This window comes from Neofelis nebulosa, chromosome 5 (assembly GCF_028018385.1).
Source record: "Neofelis nebulosa isolate mNeoNeb1 chromosome 5, mNeoNeb1.pri, whole genome shotgun sequence".
Lineage (NCBI taxonomy): Eukaryota > Metazoa > Chordata > Mammalia > Carnivora > Felidae > Neofelis > Neofelis nebulosa.
In genome coordinates, this window is record NC_080786.1 from 28,814,690 (window position 1) to 28,841,753 (window position 27,064).

Consider the following 27,064-nt stretch of genomic DNA (forward strand, 5'->3'; position numbering starts at 1 on the left):
ATAAAGTATTTGTGTCCAATAGATTTCAGGAATAAAGGAAGGAATTAAAACTATGACAAGGGTTATCAGAATAAGCCAAATTTGAAAAAGAACCAAAAAAAAAAAAAAAAAAAGAAAAGAAAAGAACCAAATGCAACTTGCGAAAAGAAAAACCATGGTAGTTAAAAATTCAATGGCAGTTGTTCTCAAACACCATTGGTATCAGAATCACTCGGGGCACTTGGTGAAAAGACAAGAATCCATGACCTATTTTACTTCAATGAGCCTAGGGCTTCTGTATTCTTTACTAGCTTTGGCAATTCTGACACTCTCCAACTTTTGAGAGAACCACTGTTCTATGGATGGTTGAAAAGTAGATTAGATATAGCAGAAAAAAAATAATTTGGAAGAAAAAGCATGAAGAAATTACTCCTTTCTATGAATGAGGCACAGAAATTCAATAGAAGGAAAATATGAATGAGTAACAGATATGATGGAAATAGAGAAATGTTCTCACATCAGTCTAACTAGGGCCCAAGATCAAGAGTATAACAAGAGGGGATACTGGAAAAATTTACTTCTGAGTTTTTAGAACTGATGAAAGATACCAATCTTCAAATTCAGAAAACAAAGTAAAGCCAAAGCATAAACTATACAACACCAAAGAAAAATAAAAGCTCTTAACAGGAGAAAGAGGAGGGGAGGACAGATCACTGATAAACAAGTAAGACTGAGAACTGACTTCCCAGAGCAACAAATGAAGCCAGAAATCAGTGGGATAATGCCTTCATTTGCTGAGAGAAAGTAACTGTCAACCTAGAATTCTATATCCAATAAAACAATCTTTCAAGAATTAGGACAAAATAGGGGCGCCTGGGTGGCGCAGTCGGTTGAGCGTCCGACTTCAGCCAGGTCACGATCTCGTGGTCCTTGAGTTCGAGCCCCGCGTCGGGCTCTGGGCTGATGGCTCGGAGCCTGGAGCCTGTTTCCGATTCTGTGTCTCCCTCTCTCTCTGCCCCTCCCCCGTTCATGCTTTGTCTCTCTCTGTCCCAAAAATAAATAAAAAAAAAACGTTGAAAAAAAAAATTTAAAAAAAAAAAAAAAAAAAAAAAGAATTAGGACAAAATAAAGGCATTAGAAATAAAGAAACAGAGAGAGAGAGATAAGGAATCTGAACCGTTAGTTCCCTCTCCTGAGCAAAAAAAAGAAAAAAAAAAAAAAAAGAAAAAAAAAGAACTATCAAATAAAAGGTTACTAGCAGATTCTCATTAAAGAAAGTTGATCACTAAAGAAACATCTGAGTTGCAAGAAGAAACAGTAAATAAAGTGATAAATATATGGGTAAATCTAAATTAAAAGCTAGCTATGTATGGGGCACCTGCGTGGCTCAGTTGGTTAAGTGTCCTACTCTTGGTCTTGGCTCAGGTCATGGTCTCGCAGTTTAATGGGTTCGAGCCCACGTCAGGCTCTGTGCTGATGGTGCTGCAGATCCTGCCTGGGATTCTCTCTCCCTCTCCCTCTGCCCCTCCCTGACTCATCCTGTCTCTGTCTCTCTCAAAATAAATAAGTAAACTTTAAAAAAGTTTTAAAAACCTAGCTACATAAAACAGTAACAATAATCTCTAATTTGTGCAACTAAAAGAATCAAGATGAACTAAAATACGGTCTATGATGGCATTCTCCAATATTTGCTATTATTCATCTCTGTACTTATTTTTTTTACGCTTAGGCGAGTACAATTACTAGATTAAAGGCTATGAATATTGTCACAAGTCCACATTACAAAATCATTTTCTAAAATTGTTCTATCACTTTACAGTCATAAAATATTCAGAAATGTTCTTTTTATTAAAGCATGGCAGTCCAGGGTACTGATGTATTTAGTGAAAACTTCAAGAAGACAAAGGACAGCTCTTTCAAAGCCAATAGGATAAACAGCATTTGTCATTTGTGTCAGGAAGTCAGTTAAATTGGAGATTTCCTGTTTAGGGTTGTTTATTATTTCCATCCCTCGTATTGCCGTGGAAATAGTCAATGTTACTGTGTTTGATAAGAAATATATTATGCAATACATTTACAAATTCCTCATCTCTGACTACAGTTTGTGAGAAGTTATGATACTACAGTTTATGATACTACAGTTCTGAGAAGTTAAAATATGCCAATGTTTATATAATTATTTAAAAACTTGTGTGATTTAAAAATTCCTAAAGTCTATCCATTCAAGAGATCTGCAAAATCTATTTGTGGTATGGCAGGAGTCAGAATTAAAATATCTCATCAGAATGAAGTTCTCTTTAGTTCTTAGAGTATGAAAAACAGAAGGAAGCAGAAAATAAGTTTGGTGCCTGATCAGTTCTCCCCAAATAACGCCTTTAACATCTAACTTCCTCATTCACTGATTGAGATGTGGCTTTGAAGTATGTTGGTTCAGAATCTTAAATCTGAACCTACAAATAATTTTGCCATATAATATGTTTTTCACTTTAAACTTAAGTCTATTAGAAAGAAGCAACAATAGTTCTTTGCCAGTACATTATTACATTGAGTAGGAAAATATGGCTAATGTTATCATCACGTTAAAAGTGTGTTCTCAAGAACATGTTGCTAGTTCCTGTTTTACATGCTATTTTTTAGGACTCCTTATCCATTTTAAATAGGAAGAACTGCCTTTTAACATTTTCATAAGTAATGGGTTCTTATGTTCCCACTTTAAGATATCCAAGGAATTTCCATGGTCATTTGAATAGTTTAAATGAAGCTTATTTTTTTCCCATTATAAAAATTTGGAAAAATATGTAAAAGTATTATGAAAAATTCATTAAGAGTCTTACTAAAGATGTGTATTGCTAAAAAACTGGTGCATTATGTGACATAATCTTGCTTTCTAGACATTTTTTTTCTAGACATGATTTTTAATTTTTACAAACTTAGTTATAATAATATTGGATAGAATTTTATAGACTTTTCCCCCTCCCATTTTGAGAAAGCTAATTACTTTTCTCCAGATATTTCAAATGTTGATGTTCACAGACAGGGATTAGTATTGTTCAGAATCATTCTACAGGATAAAACATTTTTACAGATGTCGGTTTAAGATTTTTTTTCAAAGATTTTATTTTCAAGTAATCTCTACACCCAACATGGGACTCAAACCCACAACTCTGAAATCAAGAGTCACATGCTCCACTGACTGTGCCAACCAGGCATCCCAGTTTAAGATTTTTAATGGAAGAAAAAGTTCACGTTATTATGTGTGGATGTATTCTAGATCTGAACAATCTGCAACGAAAAAATGATTGTTGCTTTCCTTGCCACATAAAATATTGACAATCTTCCCTTTAAAGCTATAGACTGCTTTTTACTTATAAGAAGGCATTTTCTTTTACATTGAAAATTCTTTGTAAATATTTTCATAGCTGTATGCTATTAAGTTCAGCAGATGTATCACAAGCCAATTTGTGATACTTCTTTTCTGTGCTGCATGCTTCCTTTGATTCCCATTCACATCTATAAATGAAAGAGCAAGGCTACTTGGTTTCTTCTGCCAATTGTGGCCTCTCTTTCGAATAATCAGCTGGTTCCAAGCACAAGCATGTCAACAAATATGCTTCATTTTAGGGTGAGTAGATAGGAATCAGGCAAACTGACAGGCAAGCTGGGGGTCTACACCATACCCCCACTAAAAAAAAGAAAGAAAAAAGCCAAAAATGGAGGACTCTAGAGGACTAACCCTCATGTTGAAGCCCTGGCTTCTTTGAAACGGATAATTTGTTGTTGCTGTTATTGTCTTTTTCATTTCCTTCCTTTCTTTCTTTCTTTTTAGTTTTTCTTTCTTCTTTTTCTTTCTTTCTTTCTTTCTTTCTTGTCTTTCTTTTCAGTTTGTCCTTTCTCTTTCTTCCTTCCTCCTTCCCTTTCCTTCCTCCCTCCATCCCTTTCTTTTCCTTCCTTCATTCCTCCCTTCCCCCCTTTCTTTCTTTTTTCTTTCTTTCGAGTTCTAAATGTATTACTCATAGCTTAAATGTTCTCTGACTCATTTTCAAGCCAGAGTAATAATTGTACCCCCTCAGCAAGCATTACATGAGTCAGTGTACATGTACATGAGTTGTTGGTACAGTAACTGGCAGAGGAGTAAGTTCTTAATGCATATTAACTAGTGTTGTTACTGTTGATTCACTGTCTTCCTCTTGCATTTGACTGTGAAGATATCAACTCTGTTTAATATTGTCATCCATAATAAGATTTAATATCACCATGTCCCCACCATCTAGCATAATGACCAGCATACAGAGGTGCTCAGTGTTTGTCAAATGTTTGAAGTAAGTTTTTTGCTGAAGGTAGAATTTAGGCAAAGTCTGAATCAGAACCCATGCTCTAACTCTAAGAGCCAGGTTTTCCACACTGTTCCACATTGGCTTCCTTCTCTCTTTGATTTAGGCAACTTGCTGAATTTCTCTGGCCTCAATTTCCTCATTTTGTTTTTTGTTTTGTCTTTTTTTAAATTGGAGTATAGTTAGCACGCAGTATTACATTAGCTTTTGAGGTACAACATAGTGATTTGACATTTATACACATTATGAAATGATCACCATGATAAGTCTAAGCTGATCATTTACTTTTTTAAAGTACTCTTGGGGCGCCTGGGTGGCGCAGTCGGTTAAGCGTCCGACTTCAGCCAGGTCACGATCTCGCGGTCCGTGAGTTCGAGCCCCGCGTCAGGCTCTGGGCTGATGGCTCGGAGCCTGGAGCCTGTTTCCGATTCTGTGTCTCCCTCTCTCTCTGCCCCTCCCCCGTTCATGCTCTGTCTCTCTCTGTCCCAAAAAAATAAATAAAAAATGTTGAAAAAAAAAATTAAAAAAAAAAAATAATAATAAAGTACTCTTACAGCCTTTCATTTGAAGCAAATGCCACTACTATTCAGGAGTGTTAGAGACCTAACCCCACGGGCCACTTGCAGGTTAATTAGTCAAACAACTTGATTTCTCTTTTCCTTCTCACTCTTGCTCTCCATACCAGCCAATCACAGGAGACTCCATTAAAAATTAAAAAAAAAAAGAATGAAAAAAGTTACCGCCTGTGCTACAGCCTTCTCTTATTTCAAAATGATTTTAAGATGTGGCTTTTTCTGTTAAAGGTTATTCTTTGGTATGATCCATTCTGCTTTCCAAATCCAATTTCCATTCTCTTTTCAAAACCTTTAGTCCTCTGATGTGTCCCATTTCTGTTTTTGTGCTTTTAGCAACTTATGCTATTTCTTTAAACAAATTTCTTTATTGTTAATGGGATTTTATTTGAGGGAAAGAAGATAAATGCTGAATTCAGACTGCCATTTTGAACCAAAAGTGTTGCATTTCCTTTTTATAACACCCAAAAGTTCAGAATTTTAAAACCCAAGATTGTATATGTACTAATTAGTTCATAAAGTTTCCAAAGTGATATCTTAATCACTGAACACATGTAAGAGGTGACTATTTTAGAAAGAACTTCCTCATATTTAAGTAGTATTTTCCTTAAAAAACAAAAGACAAAAAATAAAAACTATACCCTACTTGGTCAGCAAAATTAATCTCATGCCGGATCTTTACTAACAATGTAATTCAAGCAACAATATTTATGTAATTTAAGCAACAATAGTAACTGCCTTATAAACACATATCGACTCAATATTTTTATTGAAAGAATTTTGGGCTTTTTCAGTTTCCTATTTGATTTTGTCAGTCCAGCTCTAGACTTCTCAGAATCATGGAAAATTAAAATGAGAATTTATTGTATATCTACTCATATCTATTCACATCACAGATGAAAAGACTGAGGCACTGAGAATTAAAGTTATTTGCCCATGACCATCTAACTTGTAGAAGAAATGGACTAGAATCAAACCATTATAATTTCTACACCAGTGTTCAACTCACACACATACCTGGCCCCACCCGCCTTATGTATTATTCATAATAGCTTTTATCTTTTCTTCACAGCATTTATCTTCCTTATTTAATGTCTTTCTTTTGTGCTAAAGTGTAAGCTCTGTGGAAGCATTAGCTCTGTCTTGTTCTTTCTTTTTCTTTCAATAGTTCTCCAGATGCCTAACCCATTATTAGGGTACCTGATACTTACATGTTAACTAAATGGCTGAATGTACCATGTTACTTCTCTACCCTCAGTGAACTTACGGTTATTTACTTAACACCTTAAAATAGTAACTTATGGGGAGAGAGGTAGTATATCTGTGAATAGATTGAAATGATATGCAAAATTTTCTGGTTATGTCCATCTTATTTACTCTGCAGTTTTCTTAATTCTCAAAGGAGTCTATAAAGAAAAAAAAAGCCTTAGGCAAAGGCCCTAAAGTAATGCTTTACTCTAATATATTTAGGATCTCAACTTTACAACAGTTAATTCCCTTTGACTGAATTTTAATTCCAATCATTTATCTGTAGCATTCCCTTGACATATTTTAGAAACTTATCAGCTTCTGCAGTAGCTCGGTGCTAAGGGGAAGAGTGGAATGAGGTAAGGATAGGATAGGATACCATGGTACTCCTAGAAACAGAGATAACAGACGTCATTCATCAACAGTCCTTGAGCACAAATACATTCTATTTGTTTGTATGGTACTTACTTTTTCAGCTGGAAGAATGTGTTGTTTCATGAAATGCTTCATCCTAATAAGAACTTCCTGGCCCGTCTTACTCTGTACAAAAAACTGCTGGGAAGTATCAATCTGTGGTGGCGTAGTACCAAAAGTCCTTTATTAAAAAAAAGTAATAAAGGTGTCCAAAATCATTATTCTGTACTTCTGAATATAATGTGAAGACTTCCCCAACTCCCCCAAAATATACCTCAGGAGTAGCCATATTTCTAATTTCTTAAGTTTTTCATATTACGGAATGAATGCAGAATCCCTTTACTTTGAACATTAAACGCTAATGCTGAAAGCACTACTTGGTAAAACATAAGCCTGGCCTGACCTTAATCAGTGGTAGTTTTGAATCTTTATTAAAGCCACTTATCACAATCTCTGAAAAAAGCAAGTGAAGAAATTGAATAGATTTAGTAATTATTCTTAGTATATTCCTCACAAGTACAACTGTTGGCTGTCATTATAAACAAGAACTTTAAAGATCTTTATGAAGAGCAACACAGTCAGCTGTTATGTTGAGGAGAACACAAATATCCATCTATAAATGAATTGTAAGACATAACTGTCCTAATGTTATGCCACGGGAACTTACGGCTTGGACAGAATTTCCAGGGACACCATCATCCACGCACTCAGTAAGTGCTATAGATCACAGCACTTAGATGGGAGTGTGTGGTTGGCAAGTGAATTAGATGCCTTGAAAAGTGCTCCACTGATGGAGATATGGATTTCAGAGACACTTATGAAGTGATTGAATAAAGTTTCATGAAATATGATAGAAAAGAGCAATACTGCTAAAGTTAATAAATCATCTTTTATGTTACTTTATTTTATTTTTCAGAGACAGTGTGTGAGTGGGGGAGAGGGGCTGGGGAGAATCCTAAGCAGGCTTCACACACAGTGTAGAGCCCCACACGGAGCTCAATCCCACGACCCTGGGATCATGACCTGAACCAAAATCAAGAGTCGGATGCTCAAACAACTGAGCCACCCAGGCGTCCCTGTAATATGTAATTTTAAATAGGTATATGTAAGTAACTTATTGTTGAAACGAAACATTTGAGAGTTTTATCTATGTCTTTAAAAGTTTATAGACTCAAGTTGGCAAAAAAATTACTTTTAATCATGAATATGGATTATAATTTTTTTTTATATTTGAAGTCTTTTGATTTTCAGGCATATAAGAGAGTTACCAAAAAACTACTGTGATTGGCAGCAGCAATCCTGGTGTAATCAATAAAAACAGTCCCTATGCCAAAGTTTACAACCTTCATATATCTAATAAAGGCTCTAATTTGAGGTATCCAAGGAATTCATTTTGCTTACCGTTTTGAGAGTTGTAATCCAGTTTCTGCCAGAGGTTGCACAATCTTGGCAAACAGAAAGCTATTCTCAGATGCATTATTTCCCTGAAGATATCTACGATATACTCCCTATAAATAAATTAACATAGAGCAATTAGGATTCATTGAAAACTGTTCTTCAGCTATCTAGTCTTTCCAGTTTCCCAGCTATGAGTCCCTAAACTCACAAGGTATCAAGATGTAAATCAGATCACCAATTCTACTTATTTACATGCAAGGATAATTATACCTTCTTAAAGAGTTATACATGCATAATTTGGTTGACACACTCTTATCCTAACAGAATTATAACTGGAAATCAAATCAAACTTGAAAATGAGTTCAGAAGCTAACAAAGATACCAAATTGGCAAATTATATCACCTCTAAAGATCACTATTTTCCCTTCATACTGGAAGAAAATCTACAGACACAAAAATAAAGTAAAAAACAAACAAACAAAACAACTATAAAACTAAAGAGAAGGCAATGACATGATCCCTATGAAAATTTTCCCTCATTTTTTTTTGACTCCTAAATTAGTTAACTGTCTCCTTGACCAGTGTTAGTTGAATTCTAATTAGTTTTTCTTTCTTCTCCATGTTCTTTTTTTTTAAAGTTCATTTATTTTTAGAGAGAGAGAGAGACAGAGCACACATGCAGGGGAGAGGCAGAGAGAGAGAGAGAGAGAGAGAGAGAGAATCCCAAGCAGGCTCTGCTGTCAATGCAGAGCTCAACATGGGGTTTGAACTCAGGAACCAGGAGATCATGACCTGAATCGAAACCAAGAGTGGGACGCTTAACCAACTGAGCCACCCAGGTGCCTCTCTTCTCCATGCTCTATGCTTTCAACATAGCACACTCTCCTCTCCCTTGCTTCTTCCACCCAAACACAATCAACTGAATCTCCTTAGTTTTATTTCTTCATGTAATTCTTTATGCAATAATATACCCTAACAGTTTTTCCATCATTTCCAATTTCATATTTATAGTTAGAATAGAATGTTTATGATCATCTCTAAGGTTACCACATATAATGTATGACATACATATTAATTTCAACATAACCCACGTCAAACTTTTGTTTGAAAAGAAAATCCATTTTAAATTCAAAGCCTATTCGTGGAAGCTGACAAATATAAAAAACATACCATAATCCCTATTTTGAGAAACCCATCCAATCAACGTGATTAACATGATTCTAAAACACAGGATGAAATGTAATACAACTATATCCTAGAAGACATTTCAGTTGTTCATGGATAGCATGGACTCTGGAGACAAGGGGAAAAAAACCTTAATTCTTTTCCCATTCTTTTTTGTTTCTGAAATCTCTTATTTACTTATTCCACCAAGCCCTAGCCCTTTGCCACTGATAAAGCATCTCAGTTTCTTAAATAAACTCCCGAGATTCAAAGCACATGGAAACTAAATCAGTATAAAGACAAATACATTTCAGATGAAGCTATAATATAAAAAACTAAATGTATGCTCAATTTCCTCTCAAAATTAATCACATAAATATGACCTTGTTAGAAAATGGAAAGTTTTACTCATCTATTCTCTCAAAAACATATATTAAGAGGCAACTATATTCTAGGTACTATGCGAGGCTTTGGGACATGCAAAAATTATTTCTTTCTTTATCATGGCCCTTGTTAATAAATGGTTTTATATTTGAAGCAAACATCATTAAAAGATTTTAGCTCTTTCTTAAAATGGATATTCAGGTAATACCGAATCTTCACATGGCTTTCTCTTTTTCTCTTTATGTCTTTCTCCCCTCCCCTCCCCCAAAAGTGATAACACATTTTGCTACTCGGTTTTTTCCCTTGCCAAGCTCCTATTCTGTAAATTCTGGATTCATATTCAACCATATTTGGTATTTGTCATTATCGAAAGCAAAATGATCTAAGGACAAAGAATATAAAACTCCTGAAGACCAGAAAATATTGTGAACATTACATTAATAAATAAAAGTGAAACACAGGTTAAAAATAGTGAATTACCTGTGCTATGCTAGCCATTTTAAAATATGCCAGGGCAATAAAGAAATTCCAGTTAGGAAGAATAGAATTAATTCCTCTGCAGCGGCAATATATTGAAATCATTTCTTCCATTGATGGTATCCCTATAAAAATAGCACATACTGTAAAATTTAATGAAAGATATCATGGTGAATATTTCAAACTGTAATAAAATTGCATATGCGTATAAAACTGAATATAATAACCATTAATCTGAATAACAAACATGTTCTGAATGTTGACTTCTAAAAAGAATGATGTATATAAAAAGGCTATATTTAAAAAAAAAAAAAAAGGCTATATTTTATCATAAATTGCTAAAAGTGAAATGCTATGTTCAGAAAAATCAAGAACAAAATGATTTAGAAACATTTCAAGAAATTAATTAAAAGTTCTTAACTAAAATTGCTATATAATCTTACCTTTTAATTATGAAGAATAAATATAATTTTATATTAATAGCAATTTAGGCAACATGATGGTTTCATACCTATGTTTTCTTGAAAATAAGAACTTTGATTTAGCATTGGAACTGTCCTTGGCCAAAAGTAGAAAATGGAGAGATGAGCTAAGTCTGACAAAGGATGACCAATGGTTGAAAGCTCCCAATCCAGTACAGCTATAACTCGAGACTGCAATTAAAAATGAAAAGGTTTTAACATATTTAATACAAAACTAAAACAAGGAAATAAATGAAATCCTGTTTTTCTTTTTTTTTTTTTTTTTTCTGTTTTTACTTTTATTTGCATGTATTTCATGCAGAATTTACTCCCGGGCCATAAGTTTTTGTTTCTTCAGTTTCTTCTGGGATATCTTTTTCTTCTGTGCAACCTCCTCTTCTGGTTTAGGAACAATCTGCTCTTTTTCAGTAAGGATCATCTCAATGTGGCAGGGAGAGCTCATGTATGGGTTTATCCGACCATGAGCCCTGTAAGTTCTACGCCGCATTTTGGGGGCTTTGTTCACCTGGATGTGCTCAATGACCAGAGAATCTACATCTAAACCCTTAAGTTCAGCATTACTCTCTGCATTTTCAAGCATGTGCAGTAAAAATTCGGCACTCTTTTTGGGCCACCGACCCTGTGTCCAGCCCCACTGTTTGGCCTGGGCACACCTACCAACTCCACCATTGTAGCGTCGGAATGGCACACATTGCTTCTGCAAAGTGACATCTTTCAGATACTTGGTGGCTTTTCGGATATGCATACCCTTGATGGCCTGGGCAGTTTCCCGTGTGTTCTTAAAGTGAACACGAAGATTTGAACCTCTTGATTTGCATGATTTTGTCGGGTTTTCCGGGTCAAGTGAATAGCGAACCATTTTCAGAGATCACCTCAGGCCGCTTACGGGAAGAGGAAGTGAAATCCTGTTTTTCATCAAAAGCAAATCTGAGGCCATAGTTTGCAGTCTTTACCTACAATGGCACATTGCATTTATCAAATAACTCATTAGCCTTGATCATGTAGAGCCAAGTCCTCTGGCTCCATTATTGGCCCTCAGTTCTCCTACATTTTACTTTATATACCCTTACTATCTCTACTAATGAGTGGAGGCAAAAGCAGTTGAAATTGCTCAACTGAGAGTTAACTACAGTAAAGAAGAAACTGTAGTAATTACTGGGGTGTCTGAGTGGCTCAGTCAGTTAAGCGTCTGACTTGGGCTCAGGTCATCATCTCGCAGTTTGCGAGTTCGAGCCCCACGTCGGGCTCTGGACTGACAGCTCAGAGCCTGGACCCTGATTCAGATTCTGTGTCTCTGCTCCTCACCCACTCACACTCTTTCAAAAATAAACAAACATCAAAAAATTTTTTCTGAAAGAAACTGTAATAATTACTTATAATTCAAGCATCTATGCCAAGTCATGTATAGTTAAAGAGTTTGTTCTGGTGAAAAATCTTTCTGCACAACAAACATTACACTCTTAGGGCAACAGTAATTTTTAAAATGAGTTATTTCATGTTGTAGATACAAAAATATAATTGTTTAAAAGATGTTATTTGTTTTATGTAGATAAAATTCACAATCATATGGCAGTATCATAAAATAGTCATGTAATCTGGAACCAATAAAACAGAAAACTTTCCTCATTCTACTTTGTAACATAGGCTATTTGGGGTGCTTGGGTGGCTCAGTCAGTTAAGTGTCTGACTCTTGGTTTCAGTTCAGATCATGATCTCACGATTTCATGAGTTCAAACTCCATGTCGGGCTCTGTGCTGACAGTGTGGATCCTGCTTGTGATTCTGTCTCCTGCTCTCCGCCCCTACCCCACTTGTGTTGTCTCTGTCTCCCTCAAAATAAACAAACTTAAAAAAAAACATAGGCTATTCAACTGTAAATATAAGAGAAAAAGCAATTTGCAGAATATGTAGAATGTGTACAGTTTATCCTATTTTTGTTTAAATAAAAAGGTTATAAACCAATACCCAAAGTTGAAAGGATATACAACAAACTAATGGCAATGGCTGTGGTTATTTCAAGGTATGGAGGCAGGAGAAAGGAATGGGGGTATAGAGGGGGGAACCTCCACTAGAGGTTTCTGTACAGAGGAGTGATATGATAGGGTTCATATTTTAGGAGGGTCACTCTGGCTGCTATAGACTATAGAGGGGCCAGTGAGGAGGCTACACCAATCATCTAGACAAGATTATCCAAGCCAGATAAAACAGCAGGCTCAGGTAGGCAATGCAGGTTACTGGGTTCCATGCCTTTATATGACTTTGTATGTGCTTATACTCCCCCTGCCCCTCTGGCACACTCATATTGTAACTTTGTGGGAGGGCACAAATTTTGGAATAAGACAGACCTATATTCAAATCATACCTCCACCATTGAATGACTGTGTGACTCTGAACCATCTAGTTAACCTCTCTGAGCCTCAAATTTTCTCAGCCATAATATACCTCTTGCATAGAGTTAGTGGCAGATTAAATGAGGGCAAGTAGCATGTGGTGTTTGTTTACCAGTTCCTAGCAAAGTAACTGTCACATAATAGGTGGCCAATATTCAATAAGTACAGAGCCTGGCATATAGTGGGCATTCAAAAATTTTCTATTATAACTAAAGGAAAAATTGATTACCCCCTCCTCCATGATTTGACTTAATAAGACCTTTTATTGTTGTGGTTATAGTGTATTGTAAATTACTATATGAGCTAGATTTGTTAAGAAAACAATAAAAAGGATTGGGTGCATTTTTCTCTATATTAATTTATTTGTTTCTATGCTCTTACCATCCAGGGAAAGGAGATGAGATACTTGCTTATGCTATAAATGTTTACCTTTTTTTCAATGAAGCCTGGGAATCTTCTCTGTAGTTAAATTTATCTAAAACATTTTTAGGTAATCACACAAAGCTATAAAACAATGGCTAGTAAGAAACGTTGATGGTTCATCAAACTTTATAAATTAGTGTAAAGCAGCAATAGTTTATGAGAACACCATCTACACCTGTTTGTGTACAGAGCTGTAACAAACTCAGTCTAAGTCCTAGTGGTTAAAATGAACATTTACTAGTTCATCTTCCTGCTAACGAACTTATTAATAAAATGACTTCTGACAGTTTTTCTGAAACCTCAGCACAAATTCCTTTTCATTTTGTTGATTATCCTCTACATTGAGTTTTATTTTTCCAAGTGTGCTTTCTGTACTACTGGATTTTATTAAAATGTGTGTGTGTGTGTGTGTGTGTGTGTGTGTGTGTGTGTGTATTACCTTTTCAAAACAAAAGAAACACATGCGATCCAACATTACACACAGGAGATGAAGAAGGCAGGGAAGAAGATGTTAATAGAATTTTAAATAAAAAGATGAAACTAGAGGTAAGGTTATTTTGTTAGTGTGGACAGTTAAACATCGCTTCAAGTTTTCAATGGGCAAAATAAAGTGTGAAGCATGACCAGTCAAAATGTTTACAGCATATACAGATTAAAAATAAATCAGCTGCTTCAGAGTGACCACTTTTCTTGGCGATGAAGCTTAAGAAAAATCTGACCCATCAACCTGCATGAAACAGATATTTGTTGGGGCTCCTGGGTGGTTTGGTCTGTTAAGTGACTGATTCTTGATTTTGGCTCAGGTCATGATCTCATGGTTTTTGAGTTCGAGCCCCGCACTGGACTCTATGCTGGCAGTGCAGAGCCAACTTGGAATTCTTTCTCTCTCTCTCTCTCTCTCTCTCTCTCTCTCTCTCAATCTCTGCCCCTCCCCAACTCACATGTGCACCGTCTCTCAAAATATATAAATAAACTTAAAAAAAAAGAAAGACTGTATAGAGTGTATAGAGTGCTAAAATGTCTTCAACAATGTAAAGAGGACTTCAAGGGGCCTGTGATCCCCAGAAAGCAGCTTGTGCCAGAAAGTGACTACAAGGACAAAAATGAACTAAGCAGAAGGCAAGACAATAAACTGAGAGTGGGAATCTAAATGAGAAAAGCAACTTCATAGTTTGCAAAGAACAGAAAAGATCTGAAAAAAAAAAAAAACGTGTATATAAGTCATAGATTTTATGAAAAGATGAGGTTACAGCCTAGATGAAATTAAGCAACATACATATGTCCCAGATTCTGTTAACGTGATTCATGACTTTATTCTCAAGCAAAAATAAAATGACCCAAGATTAGGGTTAGAGACTATTATAAAGTCAAGAGGTAAGAAGAATCTGGAAGATTAAAAAAATATAAGGTCAGGAAACTTTATAACTCTTATATTACTTGTATATATCCACAGTCAAAAAATTTAATTGATAATAAAGAAAATAGTTTTTGAAATAACTGATCCATGCCCACATGGGCCAGGCAGGATAAGAAGTCAAATAGAGTCATAAGGGGTTCATGGATTCTAAAGAGCGAGCAATCAAATTTGTAGCATCTTGGGGAGGTATAAAGAAATAAGAGGGGTGCCTGGGTGGCTCAGTCAGTTCAGTGTCTGACTCTGGATTTGGGCTCAGCTCACGATCCCAGGGTCATGTCAAGCATGAAGCCTGCTTAAGATTCTCTCTCTCCCTCTGTCCCTCTCCCCACTCGTGTGCTTTCTCTCTCTTTTAAAGAGAGAGAGAGAGAGAGAGAGAGAGAGAGAGAGAGAGAGAGAGAGAGAGAGGCAGGCAGAGGCACCTGGGTGGCTCAGTCGGTTAAGCATCTGACTTCAGCTCATGATCTCACAGTTTTGAGTTCGAGCCCCACGCTGGGCTCTGTGCTGACAGCTCAGAGCTTGGAGCCTGCAGATTCTGTGTTTCCCCCTCTCCTTTGCTTGTGCTCTGTCTCTCAAAAATAAATAAATGTTAAAAAAAAAATTAAAGATTAAAAAAGAGAGAGAAATAGAGGGTAAAGAGGGTGTGGTCAAAGACAAGGGGTTTCAATTTCTTTTTTACTTTTAATTTTTTTTTAATCTTTACTTTTGAGAGAGAGAGAGAGAGACAGACAGACAGACAGAGACAGAGTGTGAGTGGGGGAGGGGCAGAGAGAGAGGGAGACACAGAATCCAAAGCAGGCTCCAGGCTCTGAGCTGTCAGCACAGAGCCTGATGCGGGGCTCAAACTTACAGACCACAAGATCATGACCTGAGCTGAAGTCAGACGCCCAACAGACTGCGCCACCCAGGCAACCCAAGGGGTTTCAATGAAGTTGACCAATTCCAATAGGGGGGAAAAGCAGTATGATGTAGAAAAAATTATACAACACTGCAAGTCTATAGGCCTGAGTTCAAAACCTGGCTTTACTACCACTGAGCACTTACTAAAGAGTATTTTTAAAATATCTGTAATGTAAAGGGGTTGAAAAAAACCCAAATGCCACATCTTTTCTAGCAATAAAATTAAATTTTATAACTATGCCTCTCCTCAACTACACTAACATTTAAGAGATAATGGAGAAAATTAAAAAGAAAAAGCCATTTAAGGGGCGCCTGGGTGGCTCAGTCGGTTAAGCGTCCGACTTCAGCTCAGGTCATGATCTCGCGGTCTGTGAGTTTGAGCCCCACGTCGGGCTCTGGGCTGATGGCTCAGAGCCTGGAGCCTGCTTCCGATTCTGTGTCTCCCTCTCTCTCTCTGCCCCTCCCCTGTTCATGCTCTGTCTCTCTCTGTCTCAAAAATAAGTAAAATGTTAAAAAAAAAAAGCCATTTAAATACAAGTTTTGTTTGCATATCAAATCTTTTTTCTTCATAAATTAATACATAGAAGGCTTTAAGATAGAGGACTTCAGAAGAAGTTACCTGTTAATGTTATCTGAAATATATCTGACTACTAATTAATGAATACAGATGAAAAGGTTTATCTGTTTTTAGTTAAATATACTTGTTTTTCAAATTGAAATGCACACTAAACTCCTTAAACATTTCTCTGCCAAATAGGTAAGATCTTGTTTAAAAAACTAACAAGGGGGCACCTGGGTGGCTCAGGTGGTTGAACATCTGACTCTTGATTTCAGCTCAGGTCATGATCCCAGGGTAGTGGGATTAAGCCCTGTGTTGGGCTCTGCATTGAGTGTGGAGCCTGCTTAGGATACTCTCTACTCCCTCTGCATCTTTCCCCTGCTTGCACTCTTTCTCTCTCTCTCAAAAAAAAAAAAAAAAAAAATTAACAATATTTTTCAGGAAAACTGGATTTCTTCTAAACATTGCAGTAAGCATGTTGTACTACTGAAATACTCGCTCAAACATGCTTCAAATACTTTACATATAAGTAAATGGAAAATAGGGATTGCAAAACTGAGTAATAAGCTTTGGTTTTGCCATACCCTTTTTAGTAATCCTTTACTGGCTTACCACACACATTCCTGGAAGGTTTATCATTTAGATTTGTTTTTGTCTTCTTTCTTATGTTTTCTGATGACAAAAATAAAACATGCTATTCTTCGGAAAAAACACAAAATGATAAAACCTCAAACCTTACACATTACAGAAAAGTACAACTTATAAGTCTCCTATAATTTGATCCCCTACAACCACTGCTTAAGTTTTAGTACATATTATGAAATACTTACTTTTACCTTACTAGTTTTATGAAGAATAGAGCTTGATAGGCAATTTTAGAAAAGTAAAATAGAGAAAGAGAGGAAAAAAATGGAAAAGAAAAAGAGAATTGAAACAAGTTGAGCACAGCTATGCCAGGTACTAGCTACTTGCTCCAAACTATTTCATTTTAGCTTCCCAGCAACCCTGAAATTTTGGTATTTCTTTATCCAACTTAAAAGGCACACAATGTCAGTTCCCTGGCTTTGAAATATACTACAGTTGTGTGAGATCCATTTGGGAAATTTGGATGACAGGTATATAAGACCCCTCTGTACTCATTTTACAACTTCTTGTGAGTCCATAATTATTTTAAAATAAAAAATTAAAATAAGTGAGTGGTTCAAATAGTAGCATAGGAAAACCTTGTACTCAACTCTTCCACAAACATCATATCTTCAGCTCCATATAGAACTGTCTCTGAAAAAGACCTGAAAACTAGCTGAACAGCTCCACCACAATAAAGGATAAAAAGGCTACATCAAGGGCACCTGGCTGGCTCAGTCAGTGAAGCATGCAACTCTTGATCTTGAGGTTGTGAGTTTGAGCCCCATGTTGGGTGTGGAGATAACTTAAAAATAAAATATTAAAAAAGGGGGGGTACATCAAGATGGGTAGGAGAGGTAGAGATGTAGTCTCACCAAAACCCCACACTCCAGTGTGGCAACCCACAAGCAGGAGGGATCCCACAAATATGGACTATATCCCTGAGGAGTGTGGGATTCAAGCCCCATATGAGGTATTCCCATCCTTGGGAACTGCACCAGGGAGATGAGCCTCCAAAATGTCTGGCTTTGAAAACCAAAACACCAGAAGAACCAAAAGGCTCCAGGAAATGGAGACTCCACTCTTAAAGGGCTCATGCACAGACTTACCCATCTTGGATCCCAGCACAAAAGCAGCAAGTTGGAAAGAACTTAGATCATATATGAAAAGATTTACTGGCTAATCTTAAATCATCTGTGGGAGTGGCAGGGGTCTATTCGAACTCTCTCTGGGGATAAAGATGATGTCAGGTGCCATTTTTGCATTCTCTATCTTGCTAGTGCTGCTTGCCCTGGCCCTGTGCTACCAAATGGCTCTGCCTCACTGACCTCAGCAAATAGGCTACCCAGCTGGGTGCTCCCTTGAGGCCTCACCCCAGTAAATCCAATGGATGGTACTGTCCTGACCCATCCCTCCCTATGGCCCCACCAAAGCTGGCAGGTGTATGCTGTCCACAGAAGGGATACCTCTTGAGTGCCTGGCTCTGGTGGCCAGGGGGTTTGCATTTCTGGGCCCTATGGTGGCTGAAATGATCAGAGAGACAGTCCTTGGCAGGCTGCCACCCTCAGGGACTGCACAGAGAGCAGACTGAAATACATTCTACCTTCCTGAGACCTCTCCTTTAAGACTGGGAGAGATAGCTGTTGTGCTTAATACATAGAAACAAAGACAGAGAATCAAGCAAAATGAGGTAAAGGGAATAGGTTCCAAACAAAAGAACAAGATAAAACTCCAGAAAAAATCTTAATGAAATGGAGATAAATAATTTACCTGATAAAGAGTTCAAAGTAATGGTCATAAAGATGCTTACCGATTTCAGAAAAGTAGATGAACACAGCAAGAGCTTCAACAAAGAGATTGAAAATATAAGGAAGTACCAAACAGAAATTAGAAAGCTGAAGAATGCAGCTACGGAACTGAAAGATACACAAGAGGGGTTCAACAACAGACTAGATGAAGCTGAAGAAAGGATCAGTGACCTAGAAAATGGGGGAGTGAAACTCACCAAAATCTAACAGCAAAAAGAAAAAAATTTAAACAGTGACAATAGTTTAAGGGACCTATGAAACATCAAGTGGAATGACATTTGTGTTATAGGGGTCCAAGAGAAGAGAGAGAGAGAAAGGAACAGAAAACTTATTTGAAGAAATAATGACTGAAAATCTCCCTAACTTAGGGAAGGAAACAGAGTTGCAGATGCAGGAGTCCAGGACCAGACAGCTTTACTGGTGAATTCTATCCAACTTTTACTAAGATTTAATATCTATCCTTCTCAAACTCTTCCAAAAAACTGAAGAGACTGGAATGCTTCCAAACTCATTTTATAAGCCAGCATTACCTCGATACCAAAGATAGGCAAGACACCAGAAAAACAGAAAATTACAGGCCAATATCCCTGATGAACATAGATGCAAAGATCTTCAACAAAATATTAGCAAACAAATTCAACAATACATTGAAAAGATCATACAACATGATGAAGTGGAATTTATTCCAGGGATGCAAGGATGTTTCAACATGTGCAAATAAATCAATGTTATACACCACATTAAGAAAATGAAGGCTAACAATCATGTGATCATCTAAGTAGATGTGGAAAAAACATTTGACAAAATTCAATATCCATTTATGATAAAAACTCTCAAAAAAGCTATTATAGTGAATGTACCTCAACCTAAAAAGGCCCATATATGATAAGCCCACAGCAAACATACTCAATGGTAAAAAGCTGAAAACTTTTCCTCTAACAATCAGGAACAAGACATGAATGCCCACTCTTGATACTTTCATTCAACATAGTGTTGGAAGTCCAGAGCAATTACGTGAGAAACAGAAATTAAAATGCATCTAAATTGGAAAGGAAGAAGTGAAACTGTCACCATTTGTGGACAATATGATTCTACACATAGAAAATTCTACAAGACTCCACCAAAAAAAAGTATTACAATAAACAAATTCAGTAAAGTTGTTGGATACATAATCAACATACAACACTGTTGTGTTTTTATGCTGTAACCACAAACTATCAGAAAGAGAAATTAAGAAAACAGTTCCACTTACAACTGCACCAAAAAGAATAAAATACTTAGGACTAAGTTTAACCAAGCAGGTAAAAGATCTGTATAATGAAAACTATACAACACTGATGAAAGAAACTGAAGAACACACAAACGGAAAGATATCCCATGCTCATAGATTGAAGAATATTATTAAAATATCCATATTATCCAAAGCAATCTATAGATTCAGTGCAATTCCTACCAAAATTCCAGTAGAATTTTCCACATAAATAGAACGAAGAATCTTAAAATTTGTATGGAAGCACATGAGATCCCATATAGCCAAAGCCACCTTGAGAAAGAATAAAGCTGGAAGCATCATGCTTCCTGATTTCAATTACAATGCTATAATAATCAAAACAGTATTGGCACAAAATAGACATAAAGATAAATCAAACAGAATAAAGAGCCCAGGAAAAAACCCCACCCACATATGGTCAATTAATTTGTGACAAAGGAGGCAAGAATATACAATGGGGAAAAGACAGTCTCTTTAATAAATGGCATTGGGAAAATTGGACAGCCACATGCAAAAGAATGAAACTGAACCTCTATCTTTCACCATACATAAATGAAATCAAACTGGATTAAAGACTTGAATATAAGACCAGAAACCACAAAATTCCTGGAAGAAAACATAGGCAGTAGGCTATTTGACGTTGCTCTTGGCAGTATACATATACATATATGTATACATATATGTAACTGATTCCAGGCAAAGGCAACAAGTGCAAAAATAAACAAATGGAACTACATCAGACTAAAAACCTCTACACAGCTCTACAAACCTCTACAAACCTCCTTTATTGAAAGGAAACTCAATAAACTAAATAAAATAAAATTGAAAGGAAACTCAATAAAATAAAAAGGCAACCTCCTGAGATATCTGCAAGTCATATATTCATAAGGGGTTAATAGCCAAAATAGATAAAGAACTCATATAATTCAATAACAAAAAAACAATCTGATTAAATGACAGGCAGAAGATCTAAATAGACACTTTTCCAAAGAAGGCATACATATGGCCAACAGTCACATGAAAAAAATGCTCAACAACACTAATCATCAGGGAAATACAAATCAAAACCACAATGAGATATCATCTCTCACCTGTCATAATGGCTATTTTCAAAAAGATGGGAAATAGCAAGTGCTAGTGAGGATATGGAGAAAAGGGAACCTTTGTGCATCACTGGTGGGAATGTAGATTGATGCAGCCACTATGAAAAACAGTATGAAATTTCCTCAAAAGAAAAGAGCACTACCACATGATCCAGCAACTCTACTTCTGTATATTTATATGAAGAAAATGTAGACGTTAATTAGAAAAGATATATGCACCCCTACGTTCACTGCAGTATTATTCACAATAGCAAAGATAGTAAAACAACTAAAGCATCCATTGGTGGATGGATAAAGATGTGAGATACACACACACACACATTGGAATGCTATTCAGCCATAAAAAAGAATGAAAGCTTGCCATTTGTGACAACATGAATGGACTTTGAGGGTATAATGCTAAGTGAAGTGAGTTAGACAAAGGAAGACAAATACCATATGATTTCACTTATATGTGGAATCTAAAAAAACAAAACCAACGAACAAGCAAAACAAATATAACCAAACTCATACATAACATGCAGAGAGCAGACTCATAGTTGCTTCTATAGAAGCAATTTCTCTTTCTGAAATTAGAAGGTATATGGTGTGGGTGAAATGGGAGAAGGGGTTAAGAGGTACAAACTTCTCCATAAAATAAGTAAGTCATGAGGATACAACGTACTAGAGTCTAGAGTCAACAACATTATATTGTATATTATGTGACTACATATGGTGAAGGGAGAAACAATACTTATTGTGGTGACTGTTTCATAGTATATGCAAGTATCAAATCATTATATTGTACACCTAAACTAATATAATGTTAAATATCAATTAGGCATCAATAAAAACAAATTAAAGTAAAAACTGAAGCATAAAGAGAGGTTAAATTATTTGCTTTAAGGTCACACTGTCAGAGAATAAAAATTAAGCAGAAACATAGGATATAGAAATAGTGATTAATTAAAATAAATTCTTTCAACTTAGATTGATTCAGAAACATAAACACCTGCTTCATAAATGCTACAGTCATTGCTTTAAAGGAGGTAATAGAGTAGCATGTCCCCATTTATTGAGCATCCATATGGACTCTAGAGACGAAGATAAAAAAAAATTAAGACATAATCCTTACCCTCAAAGAAAAAAAATAAAAAAGCCTTCAATCATAGTGTTAGGAATATATACAGGTGAGCACATACATACACATATTCAGCTCGCTATAGTCCAAGGATTGATTTTCTGATTTGTGGAGTGCCTTCACAAAAAAAGCATATAATCTAATATTTTCCCATTTACTTATGAAATCTAAAAAAGCGAGGTGGAGGGGTGCCGGCTGGCTCAGTGGCTAAAGCATGCAACTCTTGATCTTGGGATCATGAGTTCAAGCCCCACACTGGGGGTAGAGTTCACTTAAGAAAATAAATAAGAAAGGCATTAAAAAATAAGTAAATAAAAATAAAAAATGAGGTGGAAAAGATAAACTATTAAGCTATTTCACAGCTTTCAATGCCAGCACAGTGTATCTTTCCCTCTGACTGCTCTTACAGTTCATTTTGTAGGACATACTTTAGCACTTGGATATATATTGTTCTCTGCTGTTATATATTTTTCTCTACAGTTGTGTTTCGACCTCATTAAGAGCTGTACTTCCTTTCCAACTCCATCTTTCAGAGCAAATAGTTGGTAATGAATAAATGCTAGTTGACTTGTACTCTGCCAACCATATGTTACTTCCATAAAAAATTAGCTACAATATTTAAATAGGAGGCAGAAATTAATAAAATTTAACTAATAATTATGAGATTATTGGGTATAAAGTAGAAGAAATTTTACTAGATACCATATAACTCTAATAAAAGATAAAGATACATGTCACAAATTGGTATTGCAGAGAAATAGCTTCATGCTGTGCCTCTACAAGTTGTTTCTTTTTTAAAAAATAGTTGGAAGAACTACTGAATATTCTGCTTATCTAAAGGAAGTTGACACCTGTTTGGCAACTTTAATCCTATAAGAAGTGGTTTTCAAGAATAAATATTGTCAAAATGTCAATACTACCCAAAGCTATCTACACATTCAACGCAATCCCAATCAAAATTGCACCAGCATTCTTCTCGAAGCTAGAACAAGCAATCCTAAACTTCACATGGAACCACAAAAGGCCCCGAATAGCCAAAGTAATTTTGAAGAAGAAGACCAAAGCAGGAGGCATCACAATCCCAGACTTTAGCCTCTACTACAAAGCTGTAATCATCAAGACAGCATGGTATTGGCAGAAAAACAGACACATAGACCAATGGAATAGAATAGAAACCCCAGAACTAGACCCACAAACGTATGGCCAACTCATCTTTGACAAAGCAGGAAAGAACATCCAATGGAAAAAAGACAGTCTCTTTAACAAATGGTGCTGGGAGAACTGGACAGCAACATGCAGAAAGTTGAAACTAGACCACTTGCTTACACCATTCACAAAAATAAACTCAAAATGGATAAAGGACCTGAATGTGAGACAGGAAACCATCAAAACCCTAGAGGAGAAAACAGGAAAAGACCTCTCTGGCCTTAGCCGTAGCAATTTCTTACTTGACACATCCCCGAAGGCAAGGGAATTAAAAGCAAAAATGAACTATTGGGACCGCATGAAGATAAAAAGCTTCTGCACAGCAAAGGACACAATCAACAAAACTAAAAGGCAACCAACGGAATGGGAAAAGATATTTGCAAATGACATATCGGATAAAGGGCTAGTATCCAAAATCTATAAAGAGCTCATCAAACTCCACACCCGAAAAACAAATAATCCAGTGAAGAAATGGGCAGAAAACATGAATAGACACTTCTCTAAAGAAGACATCTGGATGGCCAACAGGCACGTGAAAAGATGCTCAATGTCGCTCCTCATTAGGGAAATACAAATCAAAACCACACTCAGATATCACCTCACGCCAGTCAGAGTGGCCAAAATGAACAAATCAGGAGACTATAGATGATGGAGAGGATGTGGAGAAACGGGAACCCTCTTACACTGTTGGTGGGAATGCAAACTGGTGCAGCCGCTCTGGAAAACAGTGTGGAGGTTCCTCAAAAAATTAAAAATCGACCTACCCTATGACCCAGCAGTAGCACTGCTAGGAATTTACCCAAGGGATACATCAGCATACGGGCACTTGGACCCCAATGTTTATAGCAGCACTCTCAACAATAGCCAAATTATGGAAAGAGCCTAAATGTCCATCAACTGATGAATGGATAAAGAAATTGTGGTTTATATACACAATGGAGTACTACGTGGCAATGAGAAAGAATGAAATATGGCCCTTTGTAGCAACGTGGATGGAACTGGAGAGTGTTATGCTAAGTGAAATAAGCCATACAGAAAAAGACGGATACCATATGTGTTCACGCTTATGTGGATCCTGAGAAACTTAACAGGAACCCATGGGGAGGGGAAGGAAAAAAAAAAAAAAAAAGAAGTTAGAGTGGGAGAGAGCCAAAGCATAAGAGACTCTTAAAAACTGAGAACAAACTGAGGGCTGATGGGGGGTGGGAGGGAGGGGAGGGTGGGTGATGGGTATTGAGGAGGGCACCTGTTGGGATGAGCATTGGGTGTTGTATGGAAACCAATTTGACAATAAATTTCATATATTTAAAAAAAAAAAAAAGAAGAAGTGGTTTTCTAATAGGAGATTAAAAATTAAAAGGGAGTAACCATTTAGTACTTAGTGTTTTTGCCATTATTTTCAGCGTATTATGATTAATCCTAAATTTAAACATGTTGGTAGATGACACAAAATTCAAGAGATCTAGGTCTGAATTTTTCCTTCCTTGCTTAAGCAATGAGTAGAAAAGTACATGGTTACAGAACCCATAGAAAACCCTGACTTATTCAAAGATAGGCTCTTAAAATATTAGACACTTCTATGGTACAGATCAAATACAGGCCTGATCCTGCTAGGTTTAAAGGTATAAGCTTTAAAATTTTTTGTAGGTTATGGGGCACCTGGGTGGCTCAGTTGGTTAAGAAACCAACTTGGGCTCAGGTCATGATCTCACGGTTCATGGGTTTGAGCCCCATGTCAGGCTCTGTGCTCACAGCTCAGAGCCTGGAACCTGCTTCGGAATGTGTCTCCCTCTCTCTCTGCCCCTCCCCCACTCACTCCCTGTCTCTCTTTCTCAAATATAAATAAACGTTAAAAAATTTTTTAAAAATTTTTTTCCAAGTTATTAATTAGCATTCTTTAATTTTCCTAATCTATATTTAACAAAGTTATTTCAGAATTCATCAGTGCCATTAACAAAAGTCTACGCATACACATTTATAATTACATACACATAATTTTAATATCAAAATTTACTTTCCTGTGTGTTCTGTGTTGCTGGTGAATGTACTCACGTCTTTATGCTATATTTGAATTCTTACTTGATACAGTACTACTTTGAATTATGACAGCAATGTAATTTACAATGCTATTTTTCTCCTGTCCTCTTCCTGTATGGAGAGAACATGAAATCCAGAAGCTTAGCACGCGAATTCAGAGCAGTTCTTACTGCCCTAAAACATCTCAGCATCTGAGAAAATTAATCAACCCAGAAAAAACTCTTTTTAACAAGTAGGATTCAGGAAACTATAAATCTTTCACATTAATGTCAGAATTAATATCTTGTCCAATGGCATACAGGTAATGAGGAGGACTGAGATGGTTTCCTCGCTCCCACCATATTCCTCCAATCCCAGACTTCACAGTCTGTGCTCAGTGGAGGGAGGTTATAGTTTTTAATTGTTTGAATCTTTTATAAAGATGACACTGTGTACATTTACACAGAGCAAGGTCACGTTAAGCTCATATAATTCTTTCAAACCGTCAAAAGAGGCGTTTGGAATTCTGTCCTCTCTGAGCTTATAATAGTCATATTAAAAATTCTTCATGAGATAAGAAAAGGGCACTGAAGGTGAACCAAAAGAGCAAGAATATGGGTAAGCTAAATACTTGTTGTAGATGAAAAACTTTTCTGAAGAAAACAGTGACATGCATGTAAGTTCCCAAATCCCCTTTAAGCAGTAAGTCAGATACCCTGAGGATTGCACTTGGCCTTAAAAGTAGGCAGTTACCTATGCCATAAAATCTGTAGGACTCATTTCTGAAAGTTTTGAGTGGTGAAGACAGTACCAAAGAGGAAGAGTGAGGTTGGGTTGGGTTGGGTTGGGCTCCATTGGAACCCTGAGGGGAATATCTAGCTAGTACTTGTGTCCCAAGTCAAAAGTGCTAAGACCTAATTAATTTATTATAAATAAAGCTTAAATACCTCTGTAGGGTGGAAAACTATGTTATCTAGTTTGTAGTCTCCATGAATCAAATTTTCTTCATTGTCATTATCTGGCAAGTTTTTCATTAGCCAGTGAAATAGCTGGTTCATGGCAAGGATGTCCTGATGAGCTGCAGCTTTATATTGCTCTATCCAGGTTGATACCTAAAGATATATAAATAAGAAAAATTGTAAAGTTGAACATAGGACTTAGGTTCTAAATTTAAACAAAATTCAATCATATCAAATTTGGTTTTATTCCTCAATGCTCCAGACAAATCCCTCTAAGTGACGTTCACATGAACCTAAAACATTTAAATCTCTCTTCCATCTAGTTCCCTTTTACTAACTTAGATTTTTATCAGAAAAAAAAAATACTGGCACAGGGATCAAGAAATGTGGGTTCTAGCCTCTATTCTGCAACTATATTGTGAAAGAATAAAAGAATGTACACAAACACATATATACACAAATAAAAAGGTATAGCAGATTTCTGGAAGGGTCACAAGAAACAAGTAATCTCTGAAAAAGGAAATATGGGGGCTGGGAGAAGAAGGGAGATTTTTACTTTTCATTTTAATACTTTTTCTTATTACCCACAGAATCTTCTAAATATATTTCAGGTATAAGGAGTGAAAAGACTTTTTATTGTTCTTAGAATCAAATACAAACAAATCAAATTATACTCAAAGTCCTCCATCAATTGAAACCATATTTTTCATCAGCTCATAGTTCTCTCCCCATTGCCCAAGGTATCTCTGGTCAACTTAGTGCAGTAAAGACCTTTATCTGTGGAATCATACAGACTCAAGTATAAATTATGCCTAAGCCACTTA

The 27,064-nt window shown here is 36.3% G+C and overlaps 2 protein-coding genes across 2 annotated transcripts in view; both read right to left on the bottom strand.

Moving 5' to 3' along the window:
- Window positions 1-27,064, bottom strand: part of ACAD11 (acyl-CoA dehydrogenase family member 11) — a 92,588-nt gene that overhangs the window by 53,060 nt on the left and 12,464 nt on the right. The window contains exons 5-9 of the mRNA XM_058729908.1: window positions 26,229-26,393; window positions 10,479-10,620; window positions 9,971-10,092; window positions 7,946-8,052; window positions 6,599-6,725 (exon numbers count right to left, since the gene is read on the bottom strand). Coding sequence (XP_058585891.1) covers window positions 6,599-6,725; window positions 7,946-8,052; window positions 9,971-10,092; window positions 10,479-10,620; window positions 26,229-26,393 — 663 coding nt within the window. The remainder of the gene's footprint in view (window positions 1-6,598; window positions 6,726-7,945; window positions 8,053-9,970; window positions 10,093-10,478; window positions 10,621-26,228; window positions 26,394-27,064) is intronic.
- On the bottom strand, window positions 10,719-11,345 carry LOC131511845 (large ribosomal subunit protein uL22-like). The gene has a single exon (XM_058729914.1). It carries the CDS (start codon window positions 11,306-11,308, stop codon window positions 10,754-10,756), a length of 555 nt encoding a protein of 184 aa, XP_058585897.1. The 5' UTR covers window positions 11,309-11,345; the 3' UTR covers window positions 10,719-10,753.

Coding starts and splice junctions, on each gene's coding strand:
- LOC131511845 (XM_058729914.1), bottom strand. CDS start 11,308: ATGGTTCGCTATTCACTTGACCCGGAAAACCCGACAAAATCATGCAAA.